The 26,124-nt window shown below is 49.2% G+C and overlaps 1 protein-coding gene and 1 pseudogene across 1 annotated transcript in view; both read left to right on the top strand.

Moving 5' to 3' along the window:
- The window catches only part of LOC123346989, a 36,030-nt pseudogene extending 21,334 nt beyond the window's left edge, over window positions 1-14,696 (top strand).
- Window positions 14,697-19,881: 5,185 nt separating this feature from the next.
- Window positions 19,882-26,124, top strand: part of GAS7 (growth arrest specific 7) — a 234,432-nt gene continuing 228,189 nt past the window's right edge. The window contains exon 1 of the mRNA XM_044981822.1: window positions 19,882-19,991. Coding sequence (XP_044837757.1) covers window positions 19,977-19,991 — 15 coding nt within the window. The 5' untranslated portion in view covers window positions 19,882-19,976. The remainder of the gene's footprint in view (window positions 19,992-26,124) is intronic.

The following is a 26,124-nucleotide window of genomic DNA, read 5'->3' as shown; positions in this document are numbered from 1 at the left end:
TGAACCAGTCAGGAAATCTGTCCCTCTCCAGAATAGGTAGCATACCTAAGAGGCAATAACATAAGTAAAGCTGACATCCACCGTTGTCGGAGAGTGAGACTCAAAGGGGAGATTAGAAATGTGTACAGAATAATGAATGGTCTGGAATCCTCTGTTCATTGTTGTGTTTCATAACACAAAAATAAGGGGACAGTCAACAAAATTGAAAGGCAACCAATGTAAATACTTTTTGATGTATAATTAGTCTGTGGAACTCATTGCCACAAGATACAAATGAGGCAAAGAACGTAATAGGATTCAGGAAAGGATTCCTGCTTAGATGGATAATAAGAAAGCCCAAATTTAGAATACACAGAATTTGAGAAGTTTGAAGAGATCTCCTCCTGCTTCAGCTGCGAGCCAACCTCTACATGAGGAAGCCAGGGCAAACTTTCTCTAGGGGCAGATTATCCCACATCTTCCTGCTGCAGCGTCTCTTCCTCTGACATTCTTGGTACTGCCACTGTGAGAGACAGGATCCTGAGCTAGATGGAGCACGAGTCAGATCCAAACTGGCAGGGCCTCTGCTGAGTAATGTTCAGAAGGACCCCAAGTGTAGATCACTCTGCACATTGGATCTTCCCTTGTCCTAGTGAATTTCACTCACTGTCAGCACATGGCCTTTTTTATTAAAACATCCAACAGGACTGCAGTTTAAAAATCTGTTAATGTGATGTTTGGACAGCACTCATTGCATTATACCTCCCAAGGCTAATAATGCACTAGCCCATGCCTTGCAGTCTGCTCGCCATGACTGCGACTTGCTCCGGGAGCAATATGAGGAGGAGCAGGAAGCCAAGGGTGAACTGCAACATGCCCTGTCCAAGGCCAACAGCAAAGTTGCCCAGTGGCGAACCAAATATGAGACGGACGCCATTCAGCGCACAGAGGAACTGGAAGAGGCCAAGTATGTGCTCGGGTTAGAAAGGACTGGAAGAGGCCAATGATGTGCTGAGATGGGGGCAGGACTGGAAGTAGGTCTGGATGTGAATGTGGGAGGAAGTGGAAGAAGCAAGGTTGTGCTAGGGAAGGGAGTGACTGGAACAGTGTGCTTTGGAGTGGGCAGTAATGGATTGCGGGCTGCTTTCTGGGGATTGTGACTGGATGAGGACAAGTGTGCTAGTTCTTGTGCTAGATTTCCATTGTTAACTGCAGCTGAGTCATCATATTTCCCATTGAGTTTACAATATCCTTGCTGTTCAGAGTCTGTTTTCTGGATCCTCGCCAGTCCTTTGATCCCTCCCACACCAGACTCCCTTCTGGTTAATGATGCAGCTGCTCTTCCATACCTCACTTCTCTCCAGCCTCCCCCATCCCTCGACTGCAACTACTCACATGCCTTTGCTCCTTGCTCTTTATTCTCCTCTCCCAAACTCCAGTCCAGCACCCTCCCTGAGCCAACCCAGGCTCCCTCAGATGCCCCTAGAGCCACGCTGTCTGTCCCATGTAGCCTGATTTGGGGAGGGTTAGTAGGGACAGTGGATTTTATCCACTTAATTTAGTTTTATTTAATAATTAATTTTCTAATTAATTAATAATATTAGTAATAATTAATAGATATTAATAATATGAGTATGGCTCGCCAATATGTGTGATCAGAAGATAAAGTTCGTCTTGAATCAGGCTTCACAGAATTTATACAAGGAGATTGGGGTATTTGACAGGAAACTTACACTGAGACAGAAATAGTCAATAAAGACCTTTTATTTAAAATCAATGAAACAAGAAGTAAATGTAAAATGTTAAAAGCAGTTTGAGATTACAAAGTTACAAATATCACAGTTCTAATTGCACTCTGCAACAATAGCACTAGAGTGAATTTTCACACCCTTGATAGAGGAAATTTAGTTATGAATTAAACCCTTCTTAGCATAGATGCTTTAGCAGAAATAAGAATTGGTTCATACTTACAACTTTGAAAAGAATTAATAGTACGACTTAGTATTGACAGCTTTCGTAGGAGAAAGAGGCTTCGAAGTAGGTTGAGACGATAAGAAAATAGATAGGTGTATCGCCTGTCTAATGGTGGATTGTTACCCTTTTTATAGGGAAAAATCCTTCCTCCTATGCCCAAATTTGTCTTTCCCCCATGGAAAGGTGAGGGTACCTGTTTTCATAGGCTGACCTTTTATATGCGTATGGATGACAGATATGTACGCATCTGCGGGTGTACGTGTGAAATTTGTGGGCAGAAAAACCCCACTTTTCACCCTATCTAGGTGAAAGGTTAGCAGACATTCAAAAGGTCCCTAGACAATTTGCGTAGGTTTGTATCCTATTATTACTTTTCTGAGTAAGGGTCTTAAAGGTTGCTTTCAGCATCACAGAGGAAATAGGCCAGGATGTCTGGCCTAGAAGTTTCTAGGTAACTTGCATTACAGCTATTGCAAATAATTCTATTAATCTATGCAGCCTACACACTTTTATCAAAAAGACATTTTATACAGACCAACAGATTAATCCTCAGGGCTACACCCAGCTTCTCACATGCTCTTCTCCTGACCTTACAACAAACTCCCTTCTGGCCACCCCAAAGGGGCTGGATGTTTCCGTTCAGCAGTGATGTCTGGCCTTATAGGAAGAAGATTGCTCAGGGTCTACAGGAGTCAGAGGAACAGACTGAGGCCATCAATTCCAGGTGTGCCTCATTGGAGAAGACAAAACTGAGGCTGCAGGGGGAAGTGGATGACCTCATGACTGATATGGAGAGATCCAATGCAGCTTGTGCAGCGTTTGATAAGAAGCAGAGGAATTTCGATAAGGTCTTTCAGAGAAATCCCCTTTTTCATTCCATTTTTCAAAGAAAGTCAAAGTTTTGTAGATCACAGAATGTCATTGATGTTCCCACCCAACTGGAGACACTAAACTGGCTCCCAGTCACCTGGAGTCTCAAGAGGGCAGTATGCATTTCTGACAGCCCAACACAATGTGTTGTGCAGTTATGAAAGCTCTACTTTTATTGACTGCTTTGGTTGGGGTCAGTCTAGCCTAAGTAAAGAGTGTCCAGATACCATGGTGCTGGGCACCTTCATGTACACGTAATAACAATATCATAAAGTAGATGGATCATGTATTAGTGCTGATCTATCCCCAGGGAAGAGACCAGAATTCAAACCACAGCAAACAAACAAAGCAACCCACTAAGGACATTAGAAATCATGAAATTCTAGCAAAGGAAATGCAGTGGTCAGAGCCTTATATAAGAACATAAGAGCTGCCATATTGGGTCAGACCATGGTCCCCCTTTCCCAGTAGCCTGTCTGCAACAGTACCCAGTACATAGCTTCAGCGGGAGTGTACAGAACAGGGCAATTATGGATCCACCCGTCTGCCCCTCCTGGCATCAGGCAATGAGAGGTTTATGGTCTCCCCGAGCATGTGGTTGCATCTCTGACCATCTGAACTAACAGCCAGTGTGTATTATTTTGCACTTATCAACATTAAATTTCACCTGCCATTTTGTTTCTCAGTCACCCAGTTTTGTGAGATCCCTCTGTAATTCCTCACAGTCTGCTTTGGATTTCAGGATCTTGAATAATTTTGTATTGTCTACAAACTTTGCCATGTCATTATTCTCCCCCTTTTCCAGATCTTTAATGAATATGTTGAACAGAACAGAACCCAATACAGATCCTTGGGGCCCTGCTGTTCAGCTCTCCCCATTATGAAAACTGACCATTTATTCCTACCCTTTGTTTCCTACCTTTCAACCTCTTACTGGTCCATGAGAGGACCTTCCCTCTTATCCCATGGATATTTAGTTTACTTAAAAGCCTTTGATGAAGGACCTTGTAAAAGGCTTTCTGAAAATCCAAGTACACTATATCCGCTGGATCACCCTTGTCCACATGCTTGTTGAATCTCTCAAAGAATTCTAATAGATCGGTGAGGCATGATTTCCCTTTATAAAAGCTGTATTGACTCTTCGCCAACTTATCGTGTTTATCTAGAGGGCTGATAATTCTGTTCTTTACTATGGTTTCTACCAAATTACTTGGTACTGAAGTTAGGGCTTGGCTACACTTGAGAGTTGCAGCGCTGGTGGAGGCTTTCCAGCGCTGCAACTTAGTAACTGTCCACACCTGCAAGACATCCAGCGCTGCAACTCCCTGGCTGCAGCGCTGGCTGAACACCTGGTCTGCTTGGGGTATAACTAGTGCAGCGCTGGTGATGCAGCGCTGCTCGTCAGGTGTGGCCACACACCAGCACTGTTATTGGCCTCCAGGGTATTAGGAGATATCCCAGAATGCTTTTAACTCTCTTTGTTTTGTTATGCAGCCTCTCTTTGTTTTGTTGTGAACTCGGGGATCCGGGAGCTGCGTATCTAAAAAACAAACACAGCTCCTGTTTGCTGTGATCAATCTGTAACTGTCTGAACAATCAACTGAGATAACCCCCTACCTTGCTGTGAATGAGGCAGGCAGGGGGATGAGTGTTTGCTTGAGGATAGAAACAGCGGGGGTGGGGCAGAGAAAGGGAGTCCGTTGGAGCAGCTGATTATCTGGTCTGCAGACTGTTTGCAGTTAAGAGTAAGGGGTCGGGAAAATTTTCTGATTTTGCAAGGCAGGGAGCTGATACAAAGTGTCGACTCCAAAAATCCACTCTCTCTCCCCCGCTCCCTGTCACACTACACCCCACCCACCTCTTTTGAACACTGGGATAGCTGCCCATAATGCATCACTCCCAACAGCGCTGCAAATGCTGCAAATGTGGCCACACTGCAGTGCTGGTAGCTGTGGGCTTGGCTACACTTGAAAGTTGCAGCGCTGGTGGAGGCTTTCCAGCGCTGCAATTAGTAACCGTCCACACCTGCAAGGCACATCCAGCGCTGCAACTCCCTGGCTGCAGTGCTGGCTGTACACCTGGTCTGGTTGGGGTGTAGCGACTGCAGCGCTGGTGATCCAGCGCTGCTCGTCAAGTGTGGACACACACCAGCGCTGTTATTGGCCTCCAGGGTATTAGCAGATATCCCAGAATGCTTTTAACTAAATTACTCTTTGTTTTGTTATGCTGCCTCTCTTTGTTTTGTTGTGAACGCAGAGCTCCGCGGAGCTCCGCGGAGCTCCGTTGCTCCCGGAGCTGCTTATCTAAAAAACAAACACAGTTCCTGTTTGCTGTGATCAATCTGTACCTGGCTGTGAACAATCAAATGAGATAACCCCCTGTGAATGAGGCAGGCAGGGAGTGAGTGTTTGCTTGACAGAGAAAGGGAGTCCATTGGATGCAGGCTGTTTGCAATTAAGAGTTAAGACTAAGGGGTCGGGAACATTTTCTGATTTTTCAAGTCAGGAAGCTAACACACAGTGTTGGCTCCAAAAATCCACTCTCTCTCTCTCCCCTGCTCCCTGTCACACTACACCACCCCCCACCCCCCTCTTTTGAAAAGCACGTTGCTGCCACTTGAACACTGGGATAGCTGCCCATAATGCATCACTCCCAACAGCGCTGCAAATGCTGCAGATGTGGCCACACACCAGCGCTGGTAGCTATGAGTGTGGCCACACACCAGCGCTTTCCCTACACAGCTGTACGACCAGCGCTGTAACTCCCAGCGCTGCAACTCTCAAGTGTAGCCAAGCCCTCAGTGGCCTGTAATTGCCAGGATCTCCTCTGGAGTCCTTTTTAAAAACTGGTGTTACATTAGATTACATTCATCTGTACAGAGCCTTTGAGTGAGCCTGTGAAACAATTTTTCAGTTTCCACCCAAAACAGTAGATAGCCCTGGTAACACTGTGATCACACAGCTATGCACAGAAGCAGCAGAGGATTTATGGCCAAATTTTTACATTTTAGGCACAGTTTTATGGTTTTGGAAGCTGCCACAGACTGCTTGCCCATTAAGGGGAGTTGGGCTCAGTCTTCCCTGTGATGCATCAATGACCCCCACACCCCAGCTGATCCTGATCAACTGGGGATTGGATTGCTTGAGTAAATTCAGACCCACCTGGGAAGGAGTCAAGTGATTTCCATAAAGGCCTCGGAGAGCTTAGTTCGGGATGGGATCTGCAGGAAGGATGTTGTTTCCTGTGACTGGCCATGAAAAGAGAGGGCCAAACCCCAGGCACATGGACCAGATGAAGACTGGGAATAAGGATATTCAGGGAACTGGATTGAGGGGAGGATTCCAGGGAGAAAGTCCAGACAGTCAGCACTCAACAAGAGATTAGGGCTGAGAGGTAGCCCAGGAGAAGCATGTCATGTACATCTTGTGCACAGTAGGTTGCAGGCCTGCTACTAGCAGATCAGGCTTCTGTACCAGATATGGAATGGCTATAGAGCTTCCTTAGTTCCTTCGCAGAGAGATCCACCAGATGTGCTCACTATAAGATCCTTTAATGCACCGCCAGGAATGACTGTTGTGAGCTTAAGTCAGGTATGTTACATGTGGCACTATCTAATGGATCAACACAATATATCAATATAACTACAATATAAGTTGTAGATTCCTAACTTTTATAATACATACACTATCTTTAAAGTTCAGTACATATCAGTCTGTTAAGTGTCTCTGAATCATACTGGTTTTTTGATTATATGACTTGAACACGTAACAACTTGGTCATCTGGCTGTCCATTAGTTGTAATGACTAGCTGTGATCAGTTTGGAATCTTTGAGTTGTCTTCTTGTTGTGCATCCATTAGCTGTAGAGTTTGCTCTGTTGATTAGTCCTTCTGGGGAACACATTCTAGATATCAATGATTTCTGTTGAACTCTAGACTGTTGGTCTCAATCACGTATAATTTGGGCGATTAATTATTTTTCTTTACAAGATCTAGGGTTCTCCATCCTTTTTCCTCGATGCAATGTGACACAAGCACAGTCACCAGGTTCTAGACCTGGAAGTTCTCTAGCTGAGTGACATGTGTTGTAAACATGTCTGAAAGCTCTTTTTGCCTTTTTAGCCAATATAACTACTTTCTTCATATATGGCTACTTTGGAGATAGTTTCTTGTTCAAAGTTGGAAATGTAGTTCTGAGTCATCTTCCCACCAGGAGTTGTACTGGACTATATCCTGTAGCTATTATTGGTGTTGATCTATACTCAGAAGAGCAAAGAATGGATCTTCCTGTTGTTGGATTTTCTTGGCTGTCTGTAAAACTCTCTTAGCCTCTCCATTTGCTTGTGAGTAATGTGGGCTACTAGCAATATGATGAAAATCATATTTCGTTTGGAAAGACATACATTCTACTGCAGTGAATTGTGTCAGTTGTCTATCATTAGTTGTTCTGGAATACCGAAGTGAGCAAAAGTACATTTCAGTGTCTCAATAATATTGTGACATGTTATATTTCAAGTACATTATTGCTATATACCTGGAAAAAATAGTCCACTGTAAGCAAGTAAAGATGTCTTCTGAATTTCATGGTCTGTCTGATAGAGGTGTTTGTACACTGTAAGGTTCAGCATTGTCTCTTGAAGTTACTTGTACTGGATCTTTTTCAGAAGTTCATTATCACCAAACTCTGAAGTTTCTCACTAGGCCCATCACGGTGGCCATGCTGCAGCTGAGAAGGTTTTTTGTCTTTGATCCTTTGATCACGTGAACTTGAATGCAAAGCTCTGTGTTTGTAAGTTGTTTCTGTGGTAAACTAGCCCATGCAGTTCAGAGCACCTCCTGGGCTAGTCAGGGTTGTATCAGATGATTTCACCTATAGGAGGGATGATTGGAAATCCCTTCTGAGATGACTGTCTTCTCTGCTTCTGAGTCAATTTTAAAGTCAATGCTCTTTCCATGAATATTCAGTTACACTCTCCAGGCAGGCTCTGTCTCGTCACATGATGGATCCCAGAAACCTAGCTCTTGATTTTATGTAATATTAATCAGTTCTCTGACTGCCTAGTGAGAGCAAACAGCTGCAAAAGTCTCCATTTTGTGCATTTATTACACCTTGTGCCTTTGGCTAAACATTCATCTGCTGGGCTATGAATTTTTCACATTGAATCATAGAAGATTAGGGTTGGAAGAGACCTCAGGAGGTCATCTAGTCCAACTCCCCTGCTGAGAGCAGAACCAACCCCAACTAAATCATCCCAGCCAGGGCTTGCCAAGCTGGGCCTTAAAAACCTCTACGGATGGAGATTCTACCACCTCACTAGGTAACCCATTCCAGTGCTTCACCACCCTCCTTGTGAAATAGTTTTTCCTAATATCCAACCTAGACCTCCCCCACTGCAACTTGAGACCATTACTCCTTGTTCTGTCATCTGCCACCACTGAGAACTGCCAAGCTCCATCCTCTTTGGAACCCCACTCCAGGTAGTTGAAGGCTGCTATCAAATCCCCCCTCACTCTTCTCTTCTGCAGACTAAATAAGCCCAGTTCCCTTATCCTCTCCTTATAAGTCATGTGCCCCAGCCCCCTAATCATTTTCGTTGCCCTCCGCTGGACTCTCTCCAATTTGTCCACATCCTTTCTGTAGTGGGGGGCCCAAAACTGGATGCAGTACTGCAGATGTGGCCTCATCGGTGCCAAATAGAGAGGAATAATCACCTCCCTCGATCTGTTGGCAATGTTCCTACTAATGCAGCCCAATTTGCCGTTATCCTTCTTGGCACACTGTTGACTCATATCCAGCTTCTTGTCCACTGTAATCCGCAGGTCCTTTTCTGCAGAACTGACATTTAGCCAGTCGGTCCCCAGCCTGTAGCAGTGAATGGGATTCTTCTGTCCTAAGTGCAAGACTCTGCACTTGCTCTTGTTGAACCTCATCAGATTTCTTTTGGCTCAATCTTCCAGTTTGTTTAGGTCACTCTGGGCTGTATCCCTACCCTCCAGCGTACCTTTTCCCCCAGATTAGTGTCATCCATGACCTTGATGAAGGTGCAATCCATCCCATCATCCAGATCATTAATGAAAATATTGAACAAAACTGCCCCAGGGGCCTTGATGGCAGCAACACCCCCCGAAAGGCAAAACCACTTGTGCTGCCAGCCAGAGACTGCAGCCTGGCAAGCAGCGTCCCAATGCCATTCTGCTGCCAGGCCTTGGAGTGGGACAAAACCAGCCCCAGGACCAACCCCTGGGGCACTCCACTTGATACCAGCTGCTAACTAGACGTCCAGCCATTGATCACTACCCACTGAGCCTGACGATCTAGTCAGCTTTCTATCTACCTTATAGTCCGTTCATCCAATCTATACATCTTTAACTTGCTGGCAAGAATACTGTGGGAGACTGTATCAAAAGCTTTGCTAAAGTCAAGGTATATCATGTCCATCACTTTCTCCAGATCCACAGAGCCAGTTATCTCCTTATAGAAGGCAATCAGGTTAGTCAGGCATGACTTGCCCTTGGTGAATCCATGTTGACTGTTCCTGATCACCTTCCTCTCCTCCATGTGCTTCAAAATGGATTCCTTGAGGACCTGCTCCATGATTTTTCCAGGGACTGAGGTGAGGCTGACTGGTCTGTAGTTCCCCAGATTCTCCTTCCCTTTTTTAAAGATGGGCACTATATCTTGTATATCTTGTACATTTAGTCTGAAAGACTTTGTAATTTGCCTGAAATGTGTCCCTCTTAGCCTAAGGGCTTTTATAATGATGACTTTTAGCACTCATGCTGTGTCTGTTTACAGCTTCTAAGCTAGTTTCAGATTTTTCACGTTGCTCCTGCCTTTTGTTCAGTTATTTGACTAGTTCAGACTGCTTTGCTCTCCGTATAGCTGTGGGTAGAGTTAAGTCAGTCTTTAATTGTAATTGTTGTGAGAGGTTTTTGTCTCTTAACCCAATAACCAGCCTCTGTCTGATATTTTCATGTTTTGCATTACCAAAAAATCAGTTTACAGCCAACACGTTGAAAGCTCTTATAAAAGAATCAGTATTTTCTCTTTGTTCCTGAGTTCTCTGGTGAAAACATACTCTTTCATAAACGGCATTTCTCTGAGGTATAAAGTGTGCATCAAACATAGCCCAAATTCTGTCATAGCCATCTTTGTGATTGTCTTTAGCAAAGATAAAAGGCTTAAAGATATGTTGTGCTTTCTTCATAGCCTACATTAAAGAGATACCTGAATATCTCGTTTCCTGATGGAGTTTTATAGCAATGCAAAATACGGCTTCCACTCCATCCATTGTGAAGGTTTGTCAAAGCTGAAGTTCTGTGGGACATTGAAGAGTGGCATGGTGATGAGATCCTTCAGCCTTTGGTGCTGTTTTCCTTCTGTTTCTGTTCTCCTCTGGCTCTAGTTTACGTCTGACATCATGTCATGTACACCCTGTGCACAGTAGGTTACAGGGCTGCTACTAACAGGTCGGGCTTCTGTACCAGATATGGACTGACTACAGAGCTTCCTTAGTTCCTTCCCAGAGAGATCCGAAAAATGTGTCCACTATAAAATCCTTTAGTGCACTGCTAGGAATGGCACTTGCCAGCTTAAAATAAGGTTTGTTACACATGGCACCACCTAGTGACTTAACAGTATAAAACAGTTTAGCATTCACTTACAGGACAAAAGACCTTGCTACAGTCTGTCTTCTAGTTCTTATAGTTGCATATTGTTTATGCACCCGGCCTGGAGCTGATGAGAGATGGGAGGGGGGCTCATTGGAGGACAACCCTGCCGCAGAAGCACAAAAGAGCTGTCCCCTCTCCTGTTGCAGGAAAGCTCTTGGATTTGGGTGCCAGTGTTTCCCCATTACAGCAGTCTATTGGCTTGGTTTATTCACACTGAATTCTACATCAGACTGTGATGCTGAGCAGACAGTAAGACACTGCTGGGGAAGCCTCCATGGCTGACCTAAGCCTGGATATTGTCAATGAACTGCTGACAAATCAGACTATGGTGCCCTAGCTGGTCTTTCGATAGCTTCATGCCCAGTGAGCAACAAGGGAGACAAAGTTAACCCCTATGGGACTCTCTCTATGTCCAGTATTCACAATGCTTTTAGATGGGGGCTTTTCATTATAGGAGAGAGGCTGCTATACACCAGGGATCCCGAGCCAAATCCTTCACGCCTCACCCTTGCTGCTCAGAAGAGTGGTGCCTGGGGAAACGTCTGCATTTCTCATTCTTCACTGCCACTTAGTAGAACTCCTGAAAGAATCAATGCAGATTCCCCCAAATGACAGTGAAAGCTCATGCAAGGGACCAGTGGCCTTTACTGTAAAACAAAAGTTCATAGTCTGACTCTAGCAGGACTCCCATAATGCCGCACTCCTTCCTGAGGCCATTGTGAGATTCGTTGGGGCTGGATGGAGATAGTATGTAACCAGCTGCCAATGAGGAGGCAGCCAGAGTGAGAGTCATAATGAAAAAGTTTATCGTTTCTTACTGACATATTGCACCCTGTCACAGGGCTGACCTGGGATAACTATCAGTCAGTGAGTCTGGCATCAATCCTGGGCAAGATCATGGAATGGCTCATACTGGATTCAATCAATGAAGAACGACTTAGCAAAACAAGGAGACGGTTTAGGGTGACTTGATCCCAGTCTAACAGCCTCTTCAGTCTAGTAGAGAAAGGTCTAACACGATCCAACAGCTGGTAGTTGAAAGTAGACAAATTCCAATTGGAAATAAGGTGAACATTTTTAACAATAAGGGTAATTAACCATTGTTACAACTTACCAAGGGTTGTGGTGGATTCTCCATCACTGGCAATTTTAAAATCAAGATTGGCTGTTTTTCTAAAAGCTCTGCTCTAGTTCAAGCAGGCATTAATTCGGGGAAGTCCTGGGCCTGTGCTATACAGGAGGTCACAGTGCTCCCTTCTGGCCTTGGAATCTGACTGTGTGATGTAATTAATGCCAATCAATCTGGTTTGATGGCAAATAGTTCCTGTCAAATGAATAAATGCTCTTTGTCATGGAAGGGAGGGATAGCTCAGTGGTTTGAGCATTGGCCTGCTAAACCCAGGGTTGTGAGTTCAATCCTTGAGGGGGCAATTTAGGGATCTGGAGCAAAAATCTGTCTGGGGATTGGTCCTGCTTTGAGCAGGGGGTTGGACTAGATGACCTCCTGAGGTCCCTTCTAATCCTGATATTCTATGATTCAAGGTTGGCTGGTTGTTAGAGAGAACTGTGCCCATGGAATATACTGGACTTCAGTAAGACATTTGACCTAATGCCACAGCCATTCAGATAAATAGGCTAGCAATGTACAAAAATCAATGGAGCCCATATTAAAGGGACTAAAAACTGGCCACCGAGAGAACTATGGACAGTGAGGCTCTTCTGCCTGCTCTCCATAAGTGACTGTCTCTTTCACCCCAGCATGGGGAGCACATTTGCTGAAGGCGAGACATGAGCCCAAAAAGCCACATAAATGAGTCCTTCAGTGGCATTTCACTGGCCCACATCCTGCCTACGCCCACTAGAGGGAGCCACCATGTACTTGTCCCCAGGCAGCATCAAGCTAAATTGCATTCTCTGCTGCTTCTACAATGCTGCCTCTGGCACCTCACTGCGCTTCTGGAGGTCTGGCTCATCTGCACTGTGGCAGTCTGCTGTGCCATGTCAGCCAGCCTAAGGGGACAGAGAGCACTCACAAAACATGGGCTGGTCAGCTGCTGTAAATCCTCAAGCTGCTTTGCCTTCAGCAAGGATCTGCCTATAGACCCCTCTTCTCATGCTGTGGGCCTGCCAGCTGCAGGCCTGGAAATCATTGTTTCTTTGCCTGCAGTTTTTCACATTGTTGCCCCTACCTGCACACTTAAAATCATGTTGGGATTCTAGCCCCCATGGTAATTCCATTATCTCAGTAACTTCTAAAGTATCTTTATTTATTTATCTACAGAAATCGGAGGAATGAGGTCCCACAGTGCGACTGCAGAGGTCTTGCCTGCAATATGGATGTCTGCAGTCAGAGTAGATGTACATTAGCTGATACAAATAAATGGAAGGACACGCATCTGGTCTCTGTTCTGGCCTCCTTTATTCAGCCCTGTGTAGAAGAGTTATTATTTGGGAGAAGACTTGTGGGAAATAAAAAGTTAATCTTGCAGGTACACTGGCATCAAACAGAGGGCAAAGTTAAGGTTGTCTTGGTGAGGGTGTCTGAGTAAGGTTGATTTGCTAGGGGGATGGACAGTATACGTCTCTGTACCTGACAGAAGGATCTCTGATGTACACAAAAGGCTGTTTGGGAGGCCTGGACAGGCATCTCAATTGTCCTCCAGAGTCTCAGCTTTCTTTTTTTTTAAAGTCAGTCTGTAGTGATTAGAGATTGACTATGCAAAGAAAACATTCAGAACTTGAATCAAGTGTAATTGATACAGCAATGGTTCCCTGAGTTTGTGTAGAACCTGAAACATTAACTCTGAGGTATTCTGCTCCATTAATTTCAGTAGAGTATTAACTCAGATCAATGAAGACACTTCATACACTAACATGGCTAACTTCACTGCTCCTGCCCGCACATCAGAAAGGCAAGGAGGGATCACACCCTGCACACTTACTCATCATCTATGAGTGAGAGGAATGGGGATTGGGCTGGGGGTGGGGTGGTTAGGGAGCACGACGAGCAGCCTGAAGGGTTGGGCACTCAGCATTCAGAAACTGGGCAAATGCTGCAGTGGGTTAATGGCCATCTCCTGGGCAGTGAGGGAGTTGGATGGCGTCATTCATTCTCAGCCATCTGCTGGCACAAAGGCAATTTCCCTGTGTTTTTAGTGTGTGTAATGAGCAGACAATGAGGAAGGAGGAGCTGTAGTGCTTTACATGCCTTGACCATTCCATCACACAACCTCCTTCACATCTATGACATTCTCCCCATGTTACCTGTGGCCTCTGTGCACCGGCTGTGCTGCCAGACCACCTCTGTGGTGAATACACTGGGAATGGCAGTGCCCCCGACAAGGCAATGCTGGTTTCATCAGTTCTGCACCCCTCTCCCCAGAGTCTGTGCAGGCTGAGCTGTGATTGGGGCACTCCTGCAACCCAGTGAATCTCTGCTGCTGCAACAACTTGAAGGGGGGTGGAAAATGGGCTGGGGCACCAACCCAGGCAACCCTCCAGCTTCTCTAACCTGTTTGTGGGGCTGGTCCATCTTCTGCCAGCCACAGCATAGGAGAGGAGAAAGGGCAGGGACTGATGAGGAGCTGTGACAGTTCTCAGGGTGCTCAGGACTAGGAGTCACTTGTCCTTTGAGCAGATGCAGGGCTGCAGAATTTTGCCTAGCAATACACCTACAGTGGTGGTGCTCACACCTCATGGCCATAGCCCCTCTCATCAGTTCCTTCTTACCAGATGTGGATGGAATTGGAGCTGTGTGTGGACATAACCTCACATGCTCTCACTACTTTAGTGTTTTTTTTCTAGTTGGCTAAGTTAGTAATACCCTTAGTCTTAGTGTCAGTTGTATTTAGTTAGAAATTCCCTGTGGTGCCCTCACCAAGGTTCAAACACTGTCCATCATGCGGGAGGGAGCAAACCCAAACAATGATCCCCACATGCGGTGCTTGTTGTGCTTGAGTGAGGCCCATGTCAAGGAGTGGCCTTCGACCTGTAGCTTGTTCAGGATTTAAGTGGCTCAGGATCTTCGCCTAAAACAGCACCTGCTCCAACAGGCCTTGCGGCCTGCTTTGGCACCGAGGCCCATGTTGGATCGGAGGTTGCCATCAGGTTCCAAGAATGGTGCCGTCTCGCGCTCTGGAGCAGGCGCTTCTCCAAAGAGATGGAGGAGCCGTTCCCTATTGAGTGCACCAAGATCACATAAGACCAACTGAGTTGGCTCCAGATCTCATGTGGACTTTCTCTTGCCTCTCTCAGGAAGAGCATGGACTGGCACAAGTTAGTGCTGGCACTCGGAAGGGCACAGGTGGCTCTAACCACTCCCTGGTGTAGTAGTAGGATTTTGTCTGTATTTTGTATAACTTAGAATGAAGGATAAATAATAATAAGATAATAATGTAGCATGTATTAAATGTACTGATGTATGATTTGACCATATCCTGCCAGCCACCCTTTTTGAATAGCAGAAAGGAACGGCCTAGTAGGCCATTGGTAGAGATGCATCTGCCAGAATCTCTTTGCGTCTGGACTGATTTCAAGGCAGTAACAGACCTTTGAGGTCACCACTCTGTTGTAGGCTTAGCATTTTAAAATAAGTAAAAGAATGCCATGATTGTTTTTCTTCTGCATTGCAATTTGATGTTCCTGTTCAAAATGTTCTGTGTAAATTAATTCTGTTTTGTGTGTGAATGAGGAATGGGTGTTAAGAGATAAGTGAGAAGGCCATCGCTGAACCAGATGTTCTAGGGAGCGCTGGAGACAGATGCAAGGGTGCCAGGAGGCTGCAACATGTCCCTATTGAAATATCAGAGGAAGGCAGATTGACGACTCTAAAGATGAGACAGGCACCTATCAATGGGGACAAAACAGCAGTGATCAAAACCAGCCTGGGATAACTCCCTGAGAGACTTGATGAAAGAACAAGATAAAGGATGAGGACAATTTAAGAAAACAAGTACTCGTCAAACAACAATTGATTTTCCTTCATTGGGACCAATGAGTTTTGCACCATCATGCTGTAATCACTGTATAAACAGGGTGCCTTGCCATGAAACTTTGGGTTTGTCCTGCCAAGACTTCCCTGGAGCATCGTGTCGTGACCGACAGAACCTGGCTCCTACCTACCCGTGATCAACCTAGCTGGCCACTACATTGATCTGGACTCTGGACTGGTACTGTAACATTGACTGGCAGGACAGTGTGTGTGTGCGGTGTGATGGAATGCATATACTAATTGTTGTATCTTCAATAAACATGGCAAATTGCCTTCTTTTTCCCTGAAAAAGATCCCGTGTGCTTCTTAGGCCTGGTCTACACTGGGGGGGGTGGGGTCGAACTAAGATACGCAAGTTCAGCTACGCGAATAGCGTAGCTGAACTCGAACTACCTTAGTTCGAACTACTTACCCATCCAGACGCCGCGGGATCGAAGTCCGCGGCTCCCCCGGCGGTGGCGGAGTTCCGGAGTCGACGGGAGTGCGTTCGGAGTTCGATATATCGTGTCTAGATGAGATGCGATATATCGAACTCCGAGAAGTCGATCGCTACCCGCCGACCCGGGTGGGTAGTATGGACGTACCCTTATAAGCATAACATTTTTTGTGGAGAATTGCGAAAGGGGGAAGACATGCACTGTGATTGTTGAAAATACTGCTAAATATTGCTAAAAGGTTATACCATATGTATAAAGTGATTGATCATTCAGGTGTGTACACTCCTGGTCGTAGAAGTGCTGGGCATCCCCCTGCCACACACAGACCATGGAGTCACTCCTAGCCACTCCCACCTCTGAGACTCCTCCCCCCACACCCTGCAGTCACTCTCAGCTCCCCCGATACATCCCATCATCCTCCCCCCACACAAAGCGTGGTGTCACTCCCAGCCACCCCCACCCCTGAGATACGCCCTCACAAACACACTCTGGACTCATTCTCAGCCACCCCTGAGACAACCTCCCCCCCCACACACCGGGAGTCACTCACAGCTACCCTGATACATCCCATCACGCCCCCACACACACAGCATGGTGTCACTCCCAGCCACCCCCACCCCAGAGATCCCTCCCTTACAAACACTCTGAAGTCACTCTCAGCACCCCCGATACATCCCATCACCTCCTCCCCTCTGCCACATGCACTGTGGTGTCACTCCCCCCCCCCACACCTTGGAGTCACAGCCATCCCCACCCAAGATATTCCTCCCCCCGCACACACACCATGGAGTCACTCTCAGCACCCTCCCCCGAGACCCCTCCCCCCACACCTTGGAGTTACTCTCAGCACCCCGATACATCCCATCACCCCCCCCCCACACACACACACCCTGGAGTCACTCCCAGTCACCCCCACCCCTGAGACTCCTTCCCCCACACACATCATGGAGTCATTCTCAGCACTCCCGATACATCCCATGACCCCCTCTCTCCCGCCATGCACACCATGGTGTCATTCTCAGCTTCCACCCCTCCCCCACCTTGGAGTCACAGCCATCCCCACCTGAGACACTCTTTTCTCCTTCCCACACCATGGAGTCACTTTCAGCCACCCCTGATACATCCCTTCACCCCCTACCACAGACCATAGAGTCACTCACAGCTAACCCCAACATCCCCTCTCCCACACACACCTTGGAGACACAGTCATCCTCATCCCCAAGACACCTCCCCCACACCCCATGGAGTAACTCTCATCACCCCTATACATCTCATATGCCCCCTCTACACACACACTGTGGTGTCACTCTCAGCCACCCCCATCCTCCTGAGACACCCTCCCCCCTCACACATACACTCTGGACTCATTCTCAGCCACCCGAGAAAGAACCCCCCCACACACACACCCTGGAGTCACCCACGGCCACCCCTCCACCCACAACACACCTTCCACACAGACCATACACTCACAGCTAACCCCAACTGCCCCCCAACACCTTGGAATCTCACAGCCATCCCCCACACACCATGGAGTCACTCTCAGTGCCCTGATACATTCCATCACCCCCCTCCCACACACACCCCGTGGTGTCACTCACCCCCAACCTTCGGGGGAGTCATCCACGGCTACCCCTGATACATTCCATCGCCTCTCCGTGGTGTCACTCCCAACCACCCCCCACACACATCGTGGGACTCACAATACAGCCCATCACCCCCCCCCACACACACACCACGGGAGTCACTCAGGCTACCCCCGATACAGCCCATCACCCCCCCACACCCCGCGGGAGTCACCCACGGCTACCCCCGATACAGCCTATCACCCCTCCACGCACACACCGAGACTCATCCAGGGCTACCCCCGATACAGCCCATCACCCCTCCACGCACACACCGAGACTCATCCAGGGCTACCCCCGATACAGCCCATCACCCCACACACACCCCGCAGGAGTCACCCACGGCTACCCCCTATAGAGCCCATCACCCCCCACACACACACACTGCGAGACTCATCCACGGCTACCCCTGATACAGCCCATCACCCCCCCCACACCCCACGGGAGTCACCCACGGCTACCCCCCATACAGCCCATCACCCCCCCACACCCCACGGGAGTCACCCACGGCTACCCCCATACAGCCCATCACCCCCCCCCACACACACACCACGGGAGTCACCCACGGCTACCCCCGATACAGCCTATCACCCCTCCACGCACACACCGAGACTCATCCAGGGCTACCCCCGATACAGCCCATCACCCCCCACGCACACACTGCGAGACTCATCCATGGCTACCCCCGATACAGCCCATCACCCCCCCCCACACACACACACACCGCGAGACTCATCCAGGGTTACCCCCCATACAGCCCATCACCCCCCGCCCCCCGGTGTCACTCCCAGCCGAGTCTCTGCCGCTCCCTCAGGCAGGCGGGGCCGGGGCCGGGCCGGCGCCGAGGGGCGCTGCCCGCGGGCGGTGGCCCGGCGGGAGGGGCGGGCTGGGGGCGCGGCCCGGGGGCGGCTCGCACTCGCTCGCGCTCGCTCCGCACTGCCAGCGCCGGGCGGGCGGGAGCTCCGCGGCGCAGCATGTCGGGCTCGCGCTGCCAGACGCTTTACCCCTTCTCCGGGGAGCGGCACCGGCAGGGGCTGCGCTTCGCCGCCGGGGAGCTGCTCACCCTGCTGCAGGTGCCGGACGGCGGCTGGTGGGAAGGGCAGAAGGAGGACGGGCTGCGCGGCTGGTTCCCGGCGAGCTACGTGCAGCTGCTGGAGGTAGGAGCCCGGCGGCACCGAGTGCCTAGCGCGGGAGGCTCAGGCCGCGGGGGAGTGCGGGGCAGGAGGCGATTGTGGGGAAGGGGCTCCGGAGAGGAGTGCGGGGGTTGAGGTGCAGGGTTGGGGATCAGGAGAGAGGAGTGTGGGGTTTGGAGAGCAAGGGGAAGTGCAGGGTTGGGGGAAGGGGATCAGGAGAGGAGTGCGGGGTTGGGGGAGTGCGGAGTTTGGGGAGCAGGGGGAAGTGTGGGGTTGGGGGGAAGGGGAATCAGGGGAGTTGTTCAGGGTTGGGGGAGTGTGGGGTTTGGGGGGCAAGGGGAAGTGCAGGGTTGGGGGAAGGGGGAGCAGGGGAGGAGTGCAGGGTTGGGGTAAACGGGATCAGGAGAGGAGTGCAGGGTTGGGGGAGTGGGGATTTAGGGAGCAGGGGGAGTGTGGGGATTTAGGGAGCAGGGGAGGAGTGCAGGGTTTGGGGAGTGGGGGGAGTGCAGGGTTGAGGGGAAGGGGATCAGGAGAGGAGTGCAAGGTTGGAGGAGTGCGGGGTTTGGAGAGCAAGGGGAAGTGCAGGGTTGGGGGAAGAGATCAGGAGAGGAGTGCAGGGTTGGGGGAGTGGGGATTTAGGGAGCGGGGGGAGTGTGGGGTTTGGGGAGCAGGGGGAAATGCAGAGTTGGGGGAAGGGATCAGAAGAGGAGTGCAAGGTTGGGGGGGAAGGAGATACTTGAACATCAACCTAGGCACTAGAAGGGAAGGGCTGCACAAGTGGGGCCCTGTGATGGAGCGTACATGAAAAACGCTAGGTGCTGTATGAATCTGTGCAGGTGGCTAGCTCAGGATGGAGCTGTTGCCCTCCCGAGACCCTCTGAGCATTTGCCACTGGCTCTGCTCACACTCCCTAACCTGTATGCAGGGCTGAGCCCTGGCAGAGCAGTGTTGCCAGTTGGGGCCCAGCCCTTCCCAGCACTGGGGGAGAGAGGACACCTGGTGTTAAGGCTCTTGTTAAAGTTGCTAATCACCAGTTGTGTGTTTGTTAATATCACTTTTCACAGCAAGTCCTGGCAAATTAAGACCTGGATGGGGTGGGGATTGAGGCAGCGGGGGGCAGGGCTGGGGGAGGCAGCAGAGGCCAGGTGCAATGGACGGGGGGCCCCGGCTACCGCATGGTCGGGGGGTGAGGATTGGTGGCTGGGGGTCAGTACCTGCTGCTGTGTGGTCAGGGCTGGGGATTGGCATCCACTGCCATGTAGCCGGGGGTTGGCACTCGGGGTCCACATTTGCTGCCACATGACTGCGGAAGGGGTAGGTATCGGTGTCCAGGGCCAGCATCCGCTGGATCCCGGGGTTGGCACCTGATGCCATGTGACCAGAGCCAGGGATTGGCACCAGTGGCCAGCACCCACAGGAGCTCAGGGTCGACATCCAGGAGCAGTGTCCAGTGTCAATGGCCAGGGCTGGGGATCGGAGTGCGTGGCCGGGGGTTGGCGCCTGGGGCCAGCAGCCACTACCAGGGATGGTGCTTGGGGTCCACACCTGTTGCTGTGCAGCCAGGGCTAGAGGTCAGGATCCAGAGCCAGCACCCGCCAGAGCCTGAGGCCAGGGATCTTCACCCAGGGCAGGCAGCCGGGGCTGGGGAGCTGCACTCGGGGCTGGCAGCTGCTGGAGCTCAGGGCCAGCACCCAGGATCAGCGACCATGGCTGGGGTTCGGAGTGTGCTGCTGGGGATCAGCACCTGGGGACAGTGGCTGCCACTGGGATTGGGGGTTGGCGCCACAGGCGAGAACCAGGGATTGGAGCCTGTGGCTGCGCTGCCAGGGGTCGGAGCCTGAAGACCCGTGGCTGAAGGCCAGGGCTGCGAGGCCAGAGAAGAGCTGGGGGTCAGCGCCTGAGAGCCTGCTGTTGGCGCCTGAAGCCCCATGGCTGGAACCCTGGTCTGCAGCCAGGCTCCCTAAGTCCCCACCACCCAACCACACCAGGGCTAAAGCGTGAGCCCCACTAAGTCCCCCTTCATCCCAGGTAGAGAACTTACCTTGCTCCTTCAGCGTCGTTCCCCACCTGTCTCCAGAGACAATGCAGGGTGGCGCATCCAGGAGCAACAGGGAGGGAGGGAGAGGGGCTGATGCTTTGCATGCTGTCATGGCAGCCGGGAAACCCCCTGGTGGCCGCATGCGAGAAATGCTCATTCCTTTAAAACCTTTTCACCTTTGGTATGTTCCACACCTTGCTGAAGTCATTAGTTGCAGCCACGGTGCAATGCAATGATATCACGATACCCCAGTAATACAGTGCTGGGAGCTCACCATGGGCATTTATTCAACTCACGCCTGCAGTAAAGCTGTGTTTCACAGTGCTCTGTATGAGACCTTTCCTCCTGGGTTAGGGAGCCTCTCAGTTGCATCTGCTGCATAAGTATGTACCCCTCAATGGTGAGCTTGTTCGCATCCAGATCCATGCCCCCTGGTCAGACCTGATTTGCCCTGGGTTCATGATAGTGTTATATTGAGTCTTGGTGTCCATGTGACCTCCTGCTTGGTTAGAAATGTGTGTCTCTTTTCCTGGCTAGTGCTGCATATACTAATAATGACAACCCGCCACTAACACAAGAACTCTGTGGTGAATGGAAACACCCCCTTCATAGCAGGTATTTCCATCTTTATCACTAACATTGATGTTTGCTTCCACCACCCCAGATCCAAGCAGTCTTCAGGGCTGTCCAGTTTCAGATTTTAGTCCTACACTGAAAACCAGCCTCAAGTACACCTCACTACCAAGCACTCATGTTATCTGATTTGCAATAGCTAAAGAGCTGCTGAGAAATTCTGAGAATTGTGTGTCTGTGTGTGGTGGTGTAAATACAGGAGCTGAATTGTGTGGCCACATGTGATCCTGGGAAGCTCCCTCCTTTACCCATGGCCCTGGTGTAGGGGGTGAGCTGAGGGCAGAAAAAGGCTTGGCCCTAAGGACCATTCTCATTTATGCCAAGGACTGTAGTGGCCCCTTTGAAGGGTGTAGAGGTGATGTACAGTGCTTGGGCTGTGCTGTGATATGTCCCAAGAAGCTGTCACCTGTTGTGTCGGATTGTTTTCTAGGAAGTATTCCCTTCAGAGCCGAATAGTGATGTGATTAGGGGTATAGATCGGCTTCTCTATGAGGAGAAATTTATAAGACTGGGACTTTTCAGCTTGGAAAAGAGGCGACTAATGGGGGGATATGTTAGAGGTCTATAAAATCATGAGTGGTATAGCGCAAGTAAATAAGGAAGTGTTATTTACTCCTCCTCATAATACAAGAAAAAGGGGCCACCAAATGAAATTAGTAGGTAGCAGGTTTAAAACAAACACAAGAAAGTATTTTTTCATACAACGTACTGTCAACCTCTGGAATACCTTGCCAAAGGGCGTTGTGAAGGCCAATACTATATAACGGGGTTCAAAAGGGAGCATGATAGATTCATGGAAGATAGGTCCCTCTATGGCTATTAGCCAGGATGGGCAGGAATGGTGTCCCTAGCCTCTGTTTGCCAGAAGCTGGGATTGGGTGACAGGGAATGGATCACTTGATGATAACCTGTCTGTTCATTCCCTTTGGGGCACCTGCCATTGGCCACTGTCAGAGGACAGGATACTAGGCTTGATGGACCTTTGGTCTGACCCAGTATGGCCGTTCTTATGTTCTTACATCCTTGAGATAGCGGAGTGTCTCCTATTTGTGTGTGTTTCATACAGGGTGGAAGACATTTACACAATAGCAGTGTCTCAAGGGGCTTGTTTAACAGTACATTTCAGTGTCTGCTTTTCTGATTTGTGTTTAGCCAGAAATCCCTTATATAAGAAGCAGCAGCAGCATATGCAAATTCTGCTTCACTGAAAATTGTCAGCACTTTTTATAGGCACTATCATCTTTCCTAGTTGCAAATCTTTGCGTGGAGCTGAATGTGTGTTCCAACATTGCTGGAGATGGCTTGGGAAGCTGCCTTGGCCAGCAGCCAGCTCTGGACCAAGAACTTCCCCATTATTTTGCCTTCATTGGGTGGCACTTCCACATATTGATGTAAAAAGCAATATAAGGCACTTGTAGGGCCTCTGCGACCTGTTTGTCAGCTGTGTAAGGGGCACACGCTTCTCCATGTTGGCTCTTTCAGAGGGAAGTAATAGCACAAAGAATTTCTGTGTGGAGTGGAAAGTGCAGTGGTTATGTGGCTCCATTCCTGCCTTTTGCCACTCCATATCCATTTTATTGCCCTCTGCAGCCTCAACATACTGGCTGAGTTGCAGGTGGCCAAGGAAAAGGACGTGGGAGACAGCTTCTGCCCATGACATATGACTTAGTTACCAAAGAGTTTAAGACTTATGTAGGATCCTAAGGAACGATGCATGCTGTGCCTGGAGTCTCTGGTGCTTTGGGCAGCAGTAACTCTCTCATCACAATGTTTTCAGTCCAGGGGCTGAAAACACCTTACTGTCAGGGAGGCCAGCCATTGCAGTGTGACTGGGGGGTTTATGGCGGGCACAGGCCAGCTGAAATGTATGGCCCTGAGTCTTGACAAGAATTGCAGTCTGTCCGTGGGCTGGCTGCAGCAGGAAGTAGAAGGGAAGAGCACAGGACCCCACTGGTTTTTCTTCTTACCTCTTTTATCAAAGAGAGAGAGAGGATGCAGGTCTGAGGAGAATATATTCAAAAGTGCCTCATTGACGTGGGAGCCTGACTCCCACTGGCTTCCAATGAGTCCCAGGCTACTAAGCACCTAAGTCACTTCTGAAAATGGGTCTTGGGCTCCCAAGTCACTCAGGTGCTTTTGAAAATGTTCCACTAAGCAACTGTCTGAATGTGCATTGAAGCAAAGCCAACGGCTTGTCAAAGGCAGGGCCAGCCTGCCGAGAAAGGTAATCTCAACAGAAGCAGATATCAGGAATTCAGTCCTGTCTGCCCTGTCCTGCCAGACGCAAGGCACAGTAGATTTATCTGCTAAACTCTACAAACTCAGCATAATCCAGGCAAAGAACCAGGGGAGAATGAGCAGCCATGCTGTGCTCCTGGGATGTGTGTGGCCACAGCTTTCAGACACTACAGTGTTCTGTGTCTTTTAGCAAGAAAAAAATGTGGAATAAATGTCTTTATCAGAGGTGCTTTGATATCATGATGATGGGTTCGGTATAGGAACCTAAATAGCGCTGAATTGTCCGGATAGTTCATATAACAAGACTTAACCTGTTCCTTCTAAAAATTCCACAGGTTAAATTTCCAAAAAATTGTTACACAATATGTGCAAACGATCCAGCCCGTGGCCCAGCTTTGGGTTTCTTAGTATGTTCAAAGGTTTATAATAAGGTTTCAAACTCTTTCACAACAAATCAGTCAAATCCGCTTCAGATTAATCATTATTCCTTTATTTGGAGTTCTTTAAAACACCATCCCCATTCCCATCCTAAGCTGGGGCCCCCTTGAAGGACAACAAAACGTACAGACAAAACCTGCTTTATATTCAGCAGCAGCCAACATGATCTTCTACACAAAGGAACCAATGAAGAAAAAGAATCCACCCTCCCAAAAAAATCCCTCTTGAGCCCTAAGAGCCCCATGAATAAAGGTGGTCCTTCCAGTGTGCTCTGCTGGCTCCAGCACCATGGGTCGATGACAGACTATGCAGGGAGAAGGCTACAATGCTGAGGGCCCCTCATGGAGAACACGCTGTTGGCAGCTCCCTCTTCCACACTGAAGGGAATCCAGTTGGAGCATTCAATTATTTTCAGCTGTGGCAAGGTGGCACGGGGGGAGGTGTATCTCAGTCCCAGGCTCCTAAGCACCTAAGTCACTTCTGAAATGGGTCTTGGGCTCCCAAGTCACTCAGGTGCTTTTGAAAATGTTCCACTGAGCAACTGTCTGCATGTGCATTGAAGCAAAGCCAACGGGAAGCGGGGTGGCACAGGGGAGGTGTATCTCAGGGGTGGCACGGGGTGGGTGGCACAGGGGAGGTGTGTGGCAGTGTGACATGGGGGAGGAGTATCTCAGGGAAGGCCACCTGGCCACAGGCAGTGGCAGGAGAGATGGTCTGTCTCCTCCCCTTGCTGGCAGGCTGGGGCTGGAGGAGCAGATTGTCCCTTCCTGAGTCTCTCCTGCAGACTGAGGTTACAGACAGGCCAGTAGCTGGGTCTGGCAGTGCCGTGCTGTGCTGACTGGTTGCAGGGAGCCACTTGCCCTGCATTCCCGCTGGTCTCTGTGCAGGGCAGGAGCTGGGCTGTCCCGGCTGCCCTCCTGCTGTTCCAGCATTAGGGCTCTGCAAAGGGTCAGAGAGTGCTTGCAGTCTGCCTGGCTGTCTTCTGCCTCTCCTTGACTGCTGGGATTGCTGTTGTCTCCCCTTCTCCATTGGCTAAGGGAGGAGGCTTGCCCGTCAACAGCACGGGGCTCTATGGTAGAGCCCATGGGGCGAGCTACAGCTGCTCACGGAGTTATTTTGGGAAAGTTCTCTGGCCTGTGCTGTGCAGGAGGTTGGACTGGTTGATCACAGTGCTCCCTTCTGGCCTTAGACTCTATGAATGTTATTGGGTGAAGGAAAGCTCCCTCTGTTGCAGTCGTGAGACAGGGCTGGAGGTGAATGGGAGTACATGTAGGCTGGACTAACTGTACGACCGCCTTGGCTATGCAGTGTGACTTTGGAGAATTTGGGAGACCCAGGATTGTGTGCAGTTCTGGGCAGCTGCTTTGTGTCCTGCTCTGTGCTCTGGTACTCAGCTTGTTTTTACTGATCATGTGGGAAGCTAATGATCCCCTCCAGTTCAACCTACAGAATCGGAGAGGGCAGCGTACAGAAGGGGGAGTGAGGGCAGGTATACGATTGTCAATTGAACAGAACCGTTATATAGAAATGACTGTGGCGACATCACTACCCATTCCAGAAGCATTAGTTGTAGGGTTCAAGGAAATGAAAGTATTAGAAATGAAAACTCACCAGGGACTGAAATTCAGCCTTGGCATTTATGCAACAGAGATTTTCAGAATGTTGATAAAACCAAACCAAGCCATTTTACTAAGGATCGCCATGGAGCAAATGCTCAGCACTAGAGGAAGAGCAGTCCCTGCCCACAAAGGTTACGCTCTATGGACTCGAGCCTGCTGAGCTGGTTAAGTAGCCAGACGGTGGCACAAGGTGAGCAGCTCCTAGGCAGCCTCAGCATAGCGATTAGCTGCTCCTGATATTACCAGCTTTAGTGAAGTTAAGCTACTTTGCTCAGTAACTGTGTGGATCTGCAATTTATGTCAGATTAGAAATACTTACATTTGGATAACCAGCTCAGTACAAGGCAAAGTGAAGCATCAGCAGAGCTGAGTTCAAATTCCTCCTATGCCACCAACTTATTTCATGAATGTGTCCAAAACACTTGAACGCTCTCTCTTTAATTTTCCTATATGTAAATATGGAGGGAAATGATGCTCAGCT

The sequence above is a fragment of the Mauremys mutica genome, chromosome 12 (assembly GCF_020497125.1).
Source record: "Mauremys mutica isolate MM-2020 ecotype Southern chromosome 12, ASM2049712v1, whole genome shotgun sequence".
Lineage (NCBI taxonomy): Eukaryota > Metazoa > Chordata > Testudines > Geoemydidae > Mauremys > Mauremys mutica.
Note: the sequence above shows the minus strand (reverse complement) of the source record. Positions and strands in the feature narration are given on the sequence as shown.